This window comes from Pyxicephalus adspersus, chromosome 7 (assembly GCF_032062135.1).
Source record: "Pyxicephalus adspersus chromosome 7, UCB_Pads_2.0, whole genome shotgun sequence".
Taxonomy (NCBI): domain Eukaryota; kingdom Metazoa; phylum Chordata; class Amphibia; order Anura; family Pyxicephalidae; genus Pyxicephalus; species Pyxicephalus adspersus.
Genome location: NC_092864.1, coordinates 3,615,485 through 3,628,615, shown reverse-complemented (window position 1 = coordinate 3,628,615; position 13,131 = coordinate 3,615,485). Strand labels below are relative to the sequence as shown.

At 39.6% G+C, this 13,131-nt stretch overlaps 1 protein-coding gene across 2 annotated transcripts; it reads left to right on the top strand.

The window, feature by feature from the left end:
* Positions 1–6: 6 nt before the first annotated feature.
* LOC140334845 (guanylate-binding protein 6-like) lies at positions 7–12,826 on the top strand. Of its 2 annotated transcripts, none has more exons than XM_072417111.1 (9): positions 7–301; positions 1,354–1,463; positions 1,765–1,952; positions 3,701–3,949; positions 4,969–5,246; positions 6,343–6,555; positions 7,952–8,054; positions 10,685–10,878; positions 12,052–12,826. In XM_072417111.1, the coding sequence occupies exons 1-9, from the start codon at positions 221–223 to the stop codon at positions 12,199–12,201; spliced, it is 1,566 nt and encodes a 521-aa protein (XP_072273212.1). In that variant the 5' UTR covers positions 7–220; the 3' UTR covers positions 12,202–12,826. The 2 variants fall into 2 exon arrangements, with proteins under 2 accessions (XP_072273212.1, XP_072273213.1); XM_072417112.1 differs by lacking the exon at positions 7–301 and adding an exon at positions 379–390.
* The last annotated feature ends 305 nt before the right edge of the window (positions 12,827–13,131 follow it).

Genomic DNA, 13,131 nt, shown 5'->3' with positions numbered 1-13,131 from the left:
TATACTATTTGGGACAATGTTCAGATTTATTTTAACTTTATTGGGTCTATCAGTTCAGAAAGATAAGCCGAAATACATCTGATTGAACGTTTATGAAGTTCATCTTCAGTTAATATGATATGAAGCTACTGTTGCATGCCTTGATGATAAGTTTCCATGATTCCTCTTCACAGGTTTCAGTCTGGGCTCTACTATACAGTCTAATACCAAAGGCATCTGGATGTGGTGTGTTCCTCACCCCATTCATAGGAACTGTGTTCTGGTACTTTTGGACACAGAAGGTCTGGGGGACGTTGAGAAGGTGAGGACTTGATGTCTTCATCAAATGATTACTATTACTACTAAATATTTCCGGTCTCTACTTTTTTGGGGATTTAGAATAAAGATAAGGTAAAATCTATTATTTTGTATAGACATGTATTGTCTTTTAGAGCCATGGTTAATTGTGTTCCTGCAGAATTGCATTGCATTGCTATTTGAGATCCAGGCCTGGAGTGTCCTGGAAGAATTGGGTGGGCCCGGCAGTGTGTCCTTTTCCCAATCCAGGAATTGAGGATGGATCTGATGCTCCCGGCCATTGATTATAAAAAATGGACCAGGACTGTGAGACGGGGAAGCTGCACCTTGGGGCCAGGCGTGGCTAAGGCAACTGTGTGGAGCCCGTGAGCTTAGAGAAGGTCACCCAAGAAACTCTGAGGAGAGTGTCAGAGAACCAGGAGGCTCTCTGCATGGTCCTCATGTGAATGACCTGAAGTTTGTCTATTTTTGCTGTGTTTTAGAGACTTTTATAAATAAAAGTAGGCAGAGCACCCTGAAATTGGACTTAAAGCATGGGATACCTCTCTGAAGCTAGTGTGTTTTGAAACAAATTTCCCATAATACTTATTGTTTTCTTTATTTTTGTTTAACACTTTATATGTTTGTCCTTTTACGTCCAAATCTGAAGCACAGATTATATTCTTGTAATATAACAATGAAAAGACAAAGGTTTGCAATATTCTGGCTTGTTTTTACATTATTTTATCCACCAGCCGGTTGTCTCCCTATGGTATTATCATACCACCGCAGTCCTCTGGATCCTGAGAATAACCCACCACTGGATAGCCAATAGGAAGTGTTCTTAGTAATTAGGCAGTGACAAGAACACTAGAGGAACCTTCCTTTCCTCAAGTTATATGCCGCAGAATAGAATAATTAGAAGGAGGATTTAGTTTATTTTGCAATAGATGCAATGAAGAATGCATCTGTAGGTCTGTGCAATACTTGCACTTGTGATGGGATACTGATACAAATTAAAATGTACAGCAAACTAACTAATAGTGAACTCATGTTTAATTTTTTTTTTTTTTTTAGGGAGATCGAGTAAATGACAGCAAGATCTTTTCCCTTGCAGTCCTGCTAAGTAGTGCCATGGTGTATAACAGCATTGGCACCATTACCCAGGATGCCGTGGACAAATTAAAGTATCCTTTTTAAACAAATTACAAAACAGAATATCACTTAAAGCTCGTCCCTGGGCCCTGACCCCATTCCCATGTCAAGCGCATAGCACCCACCTGTACCCATACAGGTATTTACATGAAGCTACATACCATGTTCAGCCCACCTTGCCAGAAAGGTAATCTGCCCACTAGAACAAAGACTCCGCCTGGGGAATTCTGAAGTTTTCTATTCTCTCTTTTTTATGAGATGTTTAGGTAAATCTAATTTCTAACTGGATGACTGGAAAGAAAGTCGTTATGTGTCCTTATAGACATTTATCAGATTTGTAGGGGAAATCACTGAATTAATCAAGGTGAGAACTGGTGACATTGAGGACCAGGAGGGACTCCTCTCCAGATACTTCCCCATTTTTATCTGGGCAGTGAGAGATTTCCATCTGGAACTGAAGATTGGAAAGAAAAGGATCTCAGCAGATGATTACCTGGAGAACGCTCTAAAGCTTAAAACACGTATGTATGTGAATTATCTACAAATTGAACAAAGTATTTATTAATTCTATCAAAGTCATAAAATATGAAGGTAGAAGACCTAAACCCATGCCATGTTTTCAGGGTGTAAAGATGAGGTCTCCTAGACAAAAGATGTAAAGCAGAAATAGCTTTTATGGTAGCCTATGGCCCAATTATTCCCCTTTTGGGAATCTGAAACATCAGAACAACATTGATGTTCATATTCAGTTTGGTACATTGGAATTCATTAGGTTTAGTGTATATTGTGAGATTGCTGCATAAGGAAGGGATTCTTCACTGTAAGGTCTGTGAAAATGTGGAATCGGCTCCCTCACGAAGTAGTTTCAGCAACTATAATAGATTGCTATAAGAAGAAGCTGGATGATTTCTAGAAGCACAGAATATAACTGGGGATTAAAGCAAAGACAACATAGATTGTTGGGAACATCCAGTTGCCTCACCGGTGCAGGAAGGATTTTTTTCCCATGTTGGGGCAAATTGAATCATCTTTAATGAATTTTTTTGCCTTCCTCTGGATTAACAATATCTTTAGGCTTTTATCTGAGATATGTTTATTTCCATGGTGGTTGAACTTGTTGGAATTTTGTCTCTTTTCAACCTGACAAACAAAGTAACTAATCTCCACTTCCCCATGCATTGTGGCAGGCCCAGTTTATCTTGCAAAGTAGTAAAAATAGATAGAAATCTAATAAGGGAAAAGGAAGTGAAAAAAGTGTTCTATTTTTGAGGGTATGCACATTGTTAAAACATTTAGTTAAGCACAAATCAACTTATCAAATGTTCATTCTTCTATACAATGCATTGGGAATCATGATTTGTATCTAATTACACTTTGTATCTAATGTGAGTGTGTGGCCTTAAATCTTACTCTGGAGTTATTAGTCGCACTGCTTTTGAGAATTGATGGTATCAGGTTAAATGGTGTCTGTGGGTTTTGGCTAAATATTATATCCACAAGAACAAGTGATAGTATTACATATACTGAATGCACAAGGAAGTCCTCGGGAGTGCCAGAATAGCAAAATAAGTCTGCTCTGTGTATACGGCATCCATTGCATTCGCAGAGCCACCCAGATCACTTCTGTAGTACGGCAAATTTACGGCATCCTCACCCCACTACATATTACATTACATGGTGAGGTTTCTTCTAAAAGTCAATGACCACAAAAACCAGCTTCACCATGGGTAGGGGGAGGGAAAATAATCAATAATCTCTCTTTGCGATCCTGGAAGCAATAAGCTTGGACTTTGAGGTTTAGAGCTGTGAAGATCAGTGCAATGATAGTAAAACGTTAACAGTTTATGCTGGGAATGGGAAATGTCTTTTTGTGTAGTACTTGTATTATTGAAAGCCACCAGTCTTTGTTGCCTTAGAAGAAACACCATGTTTCAGCCTTATAGCATTTTTAGTGCGTTGCAAGGTTTCCCTGGATGGATTCCTTTTTTTTTTTACCAAGAATGCTAAAAATTGCATGGAGACTGAAATGGATCAAGTGATATCACATGGCCTGAGAACTAAAACTAAAAAAAAGCTAAGTATAAATAACGATATAACATAAAATACTGTTGGGTGACCATCAAGTTGGGAGCCCTGGATGTCAGAGAAGCAAGTATTGAAACAAGCAATGATCCTAGGATAGACAGAGATTCTCCAATAACAATATTTAACAAAAAAAAATTAAAATTCTAAATCACAATTTTTACATTTTTCATTTGATTTACAAAAGCTGAGAAGTCACCAGAAGAAAAGGAGTATAATGAGCTCAGGAATCGCATTCGGATGTATTTCGGGAATCGGAAATGCTTTGTGTTTTGTACACCAACCGACTCCAATAGACAACTTAAGGAGCTAGAACAGCTACCGGATGAGAAACTGGAAGTAGATTTTGTGGCTCAAAGCTCCTTTTTCTGTGATTACATTTTCAGGAAAGCTGAGATCAAGAAATTGGACATCACAGTTGAGGTCACTGGAAATCGTGAGTTCATCTAATGGTGTAAGCTTTATTCAATCATGTTGAAATGTATCTGAACCCAAGAACACCAATGTCATATATTGCAACTTACTACTCCTTAGGTCATGTGGCTGCATTCATTTCCTTTTTTTCTGGTCTTCGTTTCATAATATTTTTACCAGGCTAACAGGCAGTAGCCCTCTCCCTGTACTAGGGTGACAAGACTAATTCCACTTTATATATGAAGAATGTTGGCCCCCCAGACCTAGTCATCTGATTTAGTCATCTCAATATCTAAAGAGATTGAACAAATATATCTCTAGTGGTTTCTGCCAGTTGTCTTATCCATCTTTCCTCTTTCTCTTTAGATGCTGCCCCTTGCCAATCTTTCTCCTGGCTGCCAATCACCCCAAAAATCCAATTCCTAATTAACTCACTCACTTGCAAAACTCTCCATAACCTGTCCCCGCCATATGAATTCCCACTAATTTCCATATATTATCCCTTTGCACATGGAGCCCCCTCTGCTCCTCCTTGGTCACCTTCGCTCACTTTTGCATCCAGCAATTTTCACAACTTTCATTTCCCCTTAGAATTCTCTTCCACTTCACACTAATCATACTCCAAATCTTGAAAGCACAGAATCAAAATGCACTTCCTCAAACAATCCTAAATCTGTAATAGTTCCCCTTCAGTCTCATATTCACACGAGCTTCCTGTTGCACTAGTTTTTCAAGAATTTTCAGCTTCTTCTGCTAGAGTTTAACTTTACCTTGTGTCCCCACCTCACTCCCCTCTGCATGGTTATGTCCTTCCCTTTGTGTGTCTATTCTCTGATTACTCATTCTGTAAGGTAAACATATATTGGTGTTTGTATTTTAATATTTATGGTGGTTGTATTCATACTATGAAGGAACTGATGGTACCCGCTATTGTCTATGTTGAACCCTGCACAGGGCCACAGAAGGTAATGCTGCTTAATAAGTGCAAAATAATCAGAACAACGATAATAATAATATACACAATCGTTCTAATTTACATAGGTTTGGGCAAACTGGCTGAACTTTACACTGAAGCTATTAACTCCTCTAATGTTGCATGCTTGGAAGAAGTGGTGGTTTCCTTGGCTGAGAAGGAGAACAAAATTGCTGTCCAGGAAGCAGCAAAGCTCTATGAGGAGAGGATGAAGACAATTCCTCTGCCCACTGAAACTCTCAAGGATTTCCTAGATCTGAGCACACAGTATGAGGAGGAAGCTCGGGAGATTTTCCTGAAAAGATCTATTACGGATGAAGATCAGAAATTCCTTCAAGAATTTACAGTGAGTTTTGACATTGTGTAAAAGCCCTACCAAGTCCTTTATATGATTCAGAATGGAAAAACCCTGTAAGAGAAGAGCTATAATAATCATGTCACCATGACTCCAACCTTCCTTTTCTTCCAACAGAGCAGCCTCAGTATCTTTGGCATTCGACACTTGTAGGAGAAACAGATGTCTGGTTTTTCGGACACTCCCTGGGTTTTCTTCCGCCAACCCCAGTGTCACTGCTATGTATTGAAGTGACAATGAGTTTAGAAGAAACAATTATGACTGCCAGAGAGGGACACAAGGCTAATAATGCCAACCACACAAAGGGTGCAGCAACGATGGAGCAGGAGAGGAAGGGCACATTGATATTATTTCACAGGCAAAAACTTTCGATCAGGTTGTGTCATATGGCACCTAACAACTTCTCCTGGACTTTAAAGTCCATATGTGTTATTCCAAGATCTGCCAGTCCAATGAAGAGGACAGAAGACCAGTTTAAGATACTGTAGAGCTGAGTCTAGAACTGGTCAATAAGTAGAGAGGCGGGCCGGACATATCCATGAGTCCAAGGAGCAGGAGTTGTGCTAAGTGATGAGACAGAAGGCAAAGTCAGCAAAGGACAGGTACCAGTAGTTCAGCAGGATCCGGTAAAGTACCAAAGGATAAGATGAAAGGTAAAATCAGATATACAAGCGAAGGTCAAGCAGGCACATGTCAGATGTGGAACAAACAATAAGTCATGGAGGAGCTGGCTAGCAGACTAAGATCATTCAGCAAGAAAGTTACAGAGCTGCAGTCTTAAATACACAGATAACCACTGATACTGAGTCTAGTAATCCCGGCTTTGGGAAAATCTGCCATCCCGGGGTGGACAACTGTGTTCCAGCCATCTGGCAGTGGGTGGTGAAATTACAGGGTAATATAAACTATTGCACCACCTCACCGGGTATTTTTTCCCAGGCAGGCTATAGGCCAAGCACTGGCCTGACGGCCCGCCCCAGAATAGAGTGCTGGGATGATGTCATTTTCCTCCTGAATATCTTGTGGCTGGGACTAGTTACAGATTTTTGACAATGTAATTAATGTTTTTGAATTTCCATTTTATCAGAACAGTGTAAAGACGATAAAAACAGAGTTTAGCTTTAAAAATGAAGAGAAGTCTCGGGAGGTGTGTCATGCTCTTATTAAGAAACATTCTGCGGACTTTGAAAAAGCTTTGGCTGCAGGAACATTTCGCAGACGTGGAGGACATAAATATTTCAAGAAAATCTTAAAAGCCATAGAACAATTGTATGACAAGGAAAAAGGAAAAGGTGTAAAGGTTGGTAGACATATGTTTCGCCATCATGGTTCTAGCTAATGTATCCATCCCCTACAATATTCTCACCGTATGTTATGGTATACACTAAATCCGTGCTTCTCAAACAGGGTTTGTCCACTTTGCTAGGGGTTCCTTGAGCAATGAGCAGCTTGTACCTCTCAGGCCAATTTAACAGATAGTGTCCAACATTGTAGAAAACATTCTTTTTACTGACCACCGGGATAATATACTCTGAGCTGTGGATATAGTAATTATAGCAGGTGTTTCCTAAAGATGTTAAAGTTATTTCAAGGGTTCCCCCAAGTTAAAAAGATTGGGAAACACTGCAGTTTATTATACAATAGAATAAGGATAGGTGTCCTGTACTGCTCCCTGACCATTTGCACCACCATGTCTCACTTTTCTTTCTTAGTTACCCTGGTTATTATTTTCAGGGCTTCAAAGATCTGCTGCAGCTTTGTAAACTTTACCTAGATTGAGTACTAGTTTTTTTTAAATATATTTTTGTAAAGTCTACCAGTAAAGTCTGTAAGTAAAGTCTACCAATAACGTCTGTAAGTAAAGTCTACCAGTAACGTCTGGAAGTAAAGTCTACCAGTAACGTCTGTAAGTCTACCAGTAGCTTCCCAAACCATTCTGAAAAAATTTGCATTATGTGCTAATTTTTTTTGGAACCTGGTTTGGATTCCCTCAATATGATTTCAAGCTCAGTAGGTTTACATATTTGTGAATGAATGAACTTATCTGGTGAAAACTTTTTAGGTTCCTCAATTTCATTGACTTGCTGTGTAATATGGGAAATTCATATATGCAGTTCTGGCAACTTCTTTGTTTTGGATAGAGTTGGGAAGGGTTAGAGGTCATTGCCAACTTTCCAACAACAGCACAGTTAGAAATAAAATTATAACAAGGGTTCTAGTTTTCCCATACAAAGAAAAAGCATTTTTATTTCTGTCCTTATCACCATTGGAACCAGGCAGAAAGTGCGGGGCAATTTCTGTAATGAAGCCGGGATAGCAGTGGACATACACTTATTGTAAAAGATAACCTTGTCTAAACATTCCCCAGGCACCCCTTAACCTGTGCAACTGGTCATCTGTTAAATATTAATCTAATAACCATCTTGTGGTAATACCTCCTTGGGTCTACAGTATCTAAAATAGTTTATTCCTTTGGGAACAATGAAAAATTGAACGTAGGGTTCTATTTATAAAACAGGAAATCAGACATTCCCTCAAACATCCCCTTGCGGGAATTTTCCAACCCACATCCACAACATACACCCAACATTTCTCATTTTATAGATGTGAGAACCATATGGCCGATTTACAGACATTTCAGACTGCAGTGCAGGCCTATGTGTTTCTACATTTTTATTATTGTTCATTTTCTACAGGCAGAAGAGGTGCTTCACGAGTACATGACATCCAAACGAGCGGATGAAATTACAATTATACAAAAAGACAACGCTCTGACCCAGAAAAGAAAGGAAGAGGAAGGTAAACTATTTGTTCATTGTCATCGTGATGAATGCCCCCTCAGCCCGCACCCTGCACATAGACTTTCCAGCATGCCTAGCACAGCCCATGTACCAGCAGGCTGAGAAGGGCCGTCACGGGGCAAGGATACCCTTCTGTTACCCCTTACCACACAAACCATCACTGGTAGACTGCCACCGCGTGCATGCACCGTTACCCTTGACAACCGCAGTTATGCTTTTGCTTCTTTAGTATCACCCGCTGCCACTCCAGACAGGGATGTCTCAGCAATGTTATAGTAGTGTTTCGGGTTTGCAAGTTACACTATTTCTATTTAGAGCATTCAGAGGTTCAGCTGACACTTTTTATAGGGTTTAACATACATAAACACTGAGCATAAACCAATACAGGAAAATAAAGACTAATCTAAGAACAATAACAGAATATTACCAGAACTATAGCAACAACATAAAATAAAAGAGAAAACTGTGAAAGTTATCAGTCACTGGGCTCCCTGCAGTGCTCCATGTGTCAGTGCCGTTGTCCTTAGCAACAAGATGGTATCAATGAGAGCTCCCCCTGCTGGGCTTACATGCTTTTTCTATGCCAACCACAGAGGTGGGGCTAATAGGACCATCCAATGATAGCCATGTGGGGGCTGTATTCACATGGAGTAAGATGTGGACTCTGTGGACACTTCCAATATGCCCTTATTCTAGCCATTATTAATAATTTCACAAGTACAGGTTTTATGAACTGCCCAACCCCAGATTAATAATCCCCACAAAATAAGGAGATCACAGAGACCAAACTAGGCATATCTGGGACTTATAGTTCACCAGGACAGGCTACGTATGGTTTCCAGGCTTTCCTGAGGCCTAGGAGAATAGTTCTTGGTCTCATCATAACGATACAACTACAAATCAGTACTACTTTATACAGAATGATATATAGGAAATACAAAGATTATTATTAATGGGTTTCAGAATACATCTCAGAGTTCAATCAGGGGCCCCTCTACTGGCCTTATCTGAGTTTTATGACCTCTGGAGACATAAAACTCCAACTTAACAATGTGTGCTGTAAACTAGAGAAATGATGCTTGTTGTCTGATACAGAAATATCTGATAAAGGGAAATGTAAAATAAAAAACTGTCTTGTATAGACATGACAAATTTTTATTTAAAGGGGAGATCAGGAATGAATGCCAATATCACAATCACCATTAAAGCACAGTATTTTCCAGTTTGTGATGCCTGGCTTCTTTTGTGACATCTGCTTGTCAGAGAACACTACCATCCTGAGTCCTGTGACTTCTAAGTTTATCAAAAGCCAAAACCAAATAAGTAATATATTACAGTTTATCAGTCCTCAGACATGGCGGCTGCATTTGGTGTTCTTCTACCAGGCTTCTATTCCTGTATTATTGCCTGCTGCTCCCCGAACATGTTTATATTCCCAGGGTGGCAATGCTCATTCACCATACTCCATGGAGGAGAATTGTCACCTTAGATTTCAAACACCCTCCCCCATGACCCATCTCAATTACAATGTATGGAGGAGAAACTTGTTGGAGATTTTAGTTCAGGGCACAAGATGTTACAAGGAAACTGGATTCCTGGTGGAATAACTAATGTTTTCTTTACAAGCAGAAAATATACCTAGTATAAAAAATAGAAACCAAATGCAGCCACCACATTTCTGGATTGGTAAACTGCAACATACAATACACGCAATACATTTTGTTTTGTGGGTTTAGTGACGCTATAAATTTACAAAGCTGTACTCATAAAAATTAAAAAGTATACTGGGCCAATAAAAAACATCCTTTGGGTTTTGCCAAGGAGCCCAGGCTGTTTTTTAGCTATTCCCAGGACAGACAAGATGAGACCACTAAAGCTGCGTACACAGTCAGATTTTTCTCACCCGATAATCGGCATCGGACAGATATCGGGCGAGAATCTGACGTGTGTACAGTCGGCGCCTTTCATCGTCCGTGGATCCGTCCTGGCGGATCCATGAACGATGAGCGATCCTAATGCAAGGTAAGGGGAGGGCGCGCACAAGGGTGCCGCTCCGTCGCTCTCCCCTCTCCATGGAGCAGAACGGTGCTGTATGTACAACACTCGTTCATGCATCGTGTAGTACTTTGTCGTTGGAAAGGATCGTGAAAGATCGTGAAAGAAAGTCGTGACCCTGAGACCTCGTTCATACGCGTTTCAGCTAATATAAGGCGATGTGCACAGCCTAATTTTTTAAAAGTTTCCGACAAACATTAAGCAGCTTTGTTGAAGACAACAAACCCTCTTTGAGCCCCAGTGTGAATAAATTAAAGACAAACCACGATAGGTGAATTGATCGTCCAGAAGAAGATTCATCAAGCTTTCCATATAGTGATGGAGTCTTCTGAAGCGTGCTAGCAGCTTGTGTAAAGTGTCACTCAGCCCTCCTATTATACTCTGAGTTCAATCTCCCTGAACTGGAGCTGAATTGTGTTGTAAATGCTTCTAGAAGCTTGCTATACTCAATGATGTTATATGGGCTGATGTCCCTCTGAGCCCATTATCCCCATTTATGTATCTGTAGTGGACAGAGCGGAATGTTTAGTATACCAAGAGGCTCACATTTATATTTACCATTTTATTTATCAGTGGAAAAGTCTAGAAAAGAAATGGAGGAAATGAGGAACAGACTTAAACAACTTGAAGAAGAGAGGGAGAAGGAGAAGTCAAGTGAAGAGATAGCCAACTTGAGGATGACTGTTGAACAGTTAAAGCAGAAATTGGAAGAAGGAGAGAAAATATGGAATGAGAAACTGGAACAAGTCACCAAAGAGAAGGAAAGGGTAATTAGAATGAGTTTAATAAATTTATTTAACCTAAAAAAAGTCAAAATTATTTTTACCGGGGCGTATCTTGATTATGTCGGTGTGAGCAAACATTTCCCGAGGGCTCCTGCTGCCTCCAAGGGCTCACCTGTGTGTTATTTGGGGGGAGAAATATTAGGGTGTCCCATACCTGAGCAGCAAGCCTTGGTCAGTGTTTAACAGATTAGGAATTGACTTGGCCAGGTGCTAGTTGTAACAATCTATCGCTACTGATGGTGTTCCTGTGACCGTTCCTAAATCAAACTAATGCAAGACAACAACATCAGAGTGGGTGAGACAGCCCAACTAGTATGATACCTCCTAATTATTTTACAAGACCTGAGAATGAGGCCCAGCATGCTCTGTGGTATCCTTTTAGGTTACATGGGGTAGTGAGGTCTTTGCATGAACTTCATAGATCTGTACTCCTTCAAATCGGTCTTCAGAGCTAAGCCACCTATGGATGTGGATGATATTTATGTCCCTTGCACCCCTGATCTGCCAGCAATATCTAACCACGAGGACACGAGGAGCCTAATCATTGGGTTTGGTTACCTGCCTTGTTTTCCAGACCAGACTTGGAAAGCCTCCTTACATGTCTAGATACACCATAGCCCTTCCTGTGGCTCATGGTAAGCAAATCTGGGCAATCCAAAAAAATCAACAATATAGCTGTAGAGCTGGCAGATTTAGCAATTGGAAGGGCTATACAGTGAATGATCAGGTCTGAAGTGTTAGTTGATCTTGGAATTGATTACTGGCTTTACAGATTGGGTTGTCCTTTGGGCCCTGACTCCTGGGCCCTATTACACGTTATGGCTCTGATCCAGGCGGCTCGGCTACACAACTAGAAGCCCAGCCTTAATCTGACAATTTATGTGTTTCACCACAAAGACAGCAACTTCTATCCAGCGGGTGTAACAAATAAAAAAAACTTGAATCAATGTTGTGTTGTGTTTGAGTACTGCACACTTGGATTGTCTTAAAAAACAAAATATTGATATAATAATTTCAAAAGAAAGATAAACTGGAATTTGAAAAAAACAGTTAACAAGAATTTGGAATAAATAGATCTTTATGATGCAATTGAACATATATTTATCTGGCATGTCTATTCTCTGATAAATCTACCAATTGCTTCTCTGTGTACAGGAACAGGACTTGTATAGGATGCAGGGACAAAACAACCAAGCCAAGAAATATGACGCACAGATCAGAACACTCGGAAGAGAGAAGGAAGACAAAGGGTTCTTCACTAGATTGAGCAACAACATTAGTAGCTTGTTTAGGAAATGGTTTTGACCACTGCAAATAACTTTAATCAATGGCTTCAAAAGCTATGAAACAAAATATGTTTTATTATTTATTTTATATGTAGATGTGTGTTGTCTCTATATACTTGTATGTATCTTAAGCAATATAAATGTAACACATGTTTTAGCCAGAGAAGTTTTCTCAGCAATTACAGCAATTCTATCATTTATTAAAAAGCTCAATTGTTTCTCTTAAACAAGCTATGCCTAAGTTCCATGTCAGTGATTTTGTCAAGGCTTAGATAATATCATATCTGCTGCAAGGGAATGGAAACTTTTTCTGAGTTTCCTGTCCCCAATGATCAGACTACAAGGTACAAGGAGACACTTAGAAGATATGATTGGCTGATAATGTGGACCTGCGGCACTCTCTCCACCTTCTTCTGTTTTATACTTTCACTACTTTGGACAGTAATCCTCTCCTATGCTTCAGTACTTCCTGACAATTTTGCTTTAACCTCCCTAGCGGTACATTTCTTTCTGGTTTATATGTCTGAAAGCGGTACATTGTTCTTCATGAAAATGTATTTTACAGTATAATATATTAGTATGAGTACAATAAAGTTTGAAACACAAAATCATGTGAAAATAATAAATTGAATAAATTAAAAAAACTATGTATTTAAAAAAAATTAATTTTTTTAAATTTAAAAAAAAAAAATACACATTATACTCATACTAATATATATACTGTAAAATAAATGTTCTTGAAAACAATGTACTGCTTTTACACATATAAATCCAACGTATTGCATTCAATACAGTTATTTTGTATTGAATGCAATACAAATGGATTTTGAATTTCCCGCCCCGCCGGCAACGTACACAAGCACCAATGTCACCGGGAACTCCCCGCTGACTCATCGAGTGCAGAAGCCGACCGGAGGAAGAGAGAAGAAGCCAGAGATTGCGGCGATGG

Coding starts and splice junctions, on each gene's coding strand:
- LOC140334845 (XM_072417111.1), top strand. CDS start 221: ATGTGGTGTGTTCCTCACCCCATTCATAGGAACTGTGTTCTGGTACTT. Junction 3,950..4,968: donor AGTTGAGGTCACTGGAAATC/GTGAGTTCATCT, acceptor TAATTTACATAG/GTTTGGGCAAACTGGCTGAA. Junction 6,556..7,951: donor AAAAAGGAAAAGGTGTAAAG/GTTGGTAGACAT, acceptor CATTTTCTACAG/GCAGAAGAGGTGCTTCACGA.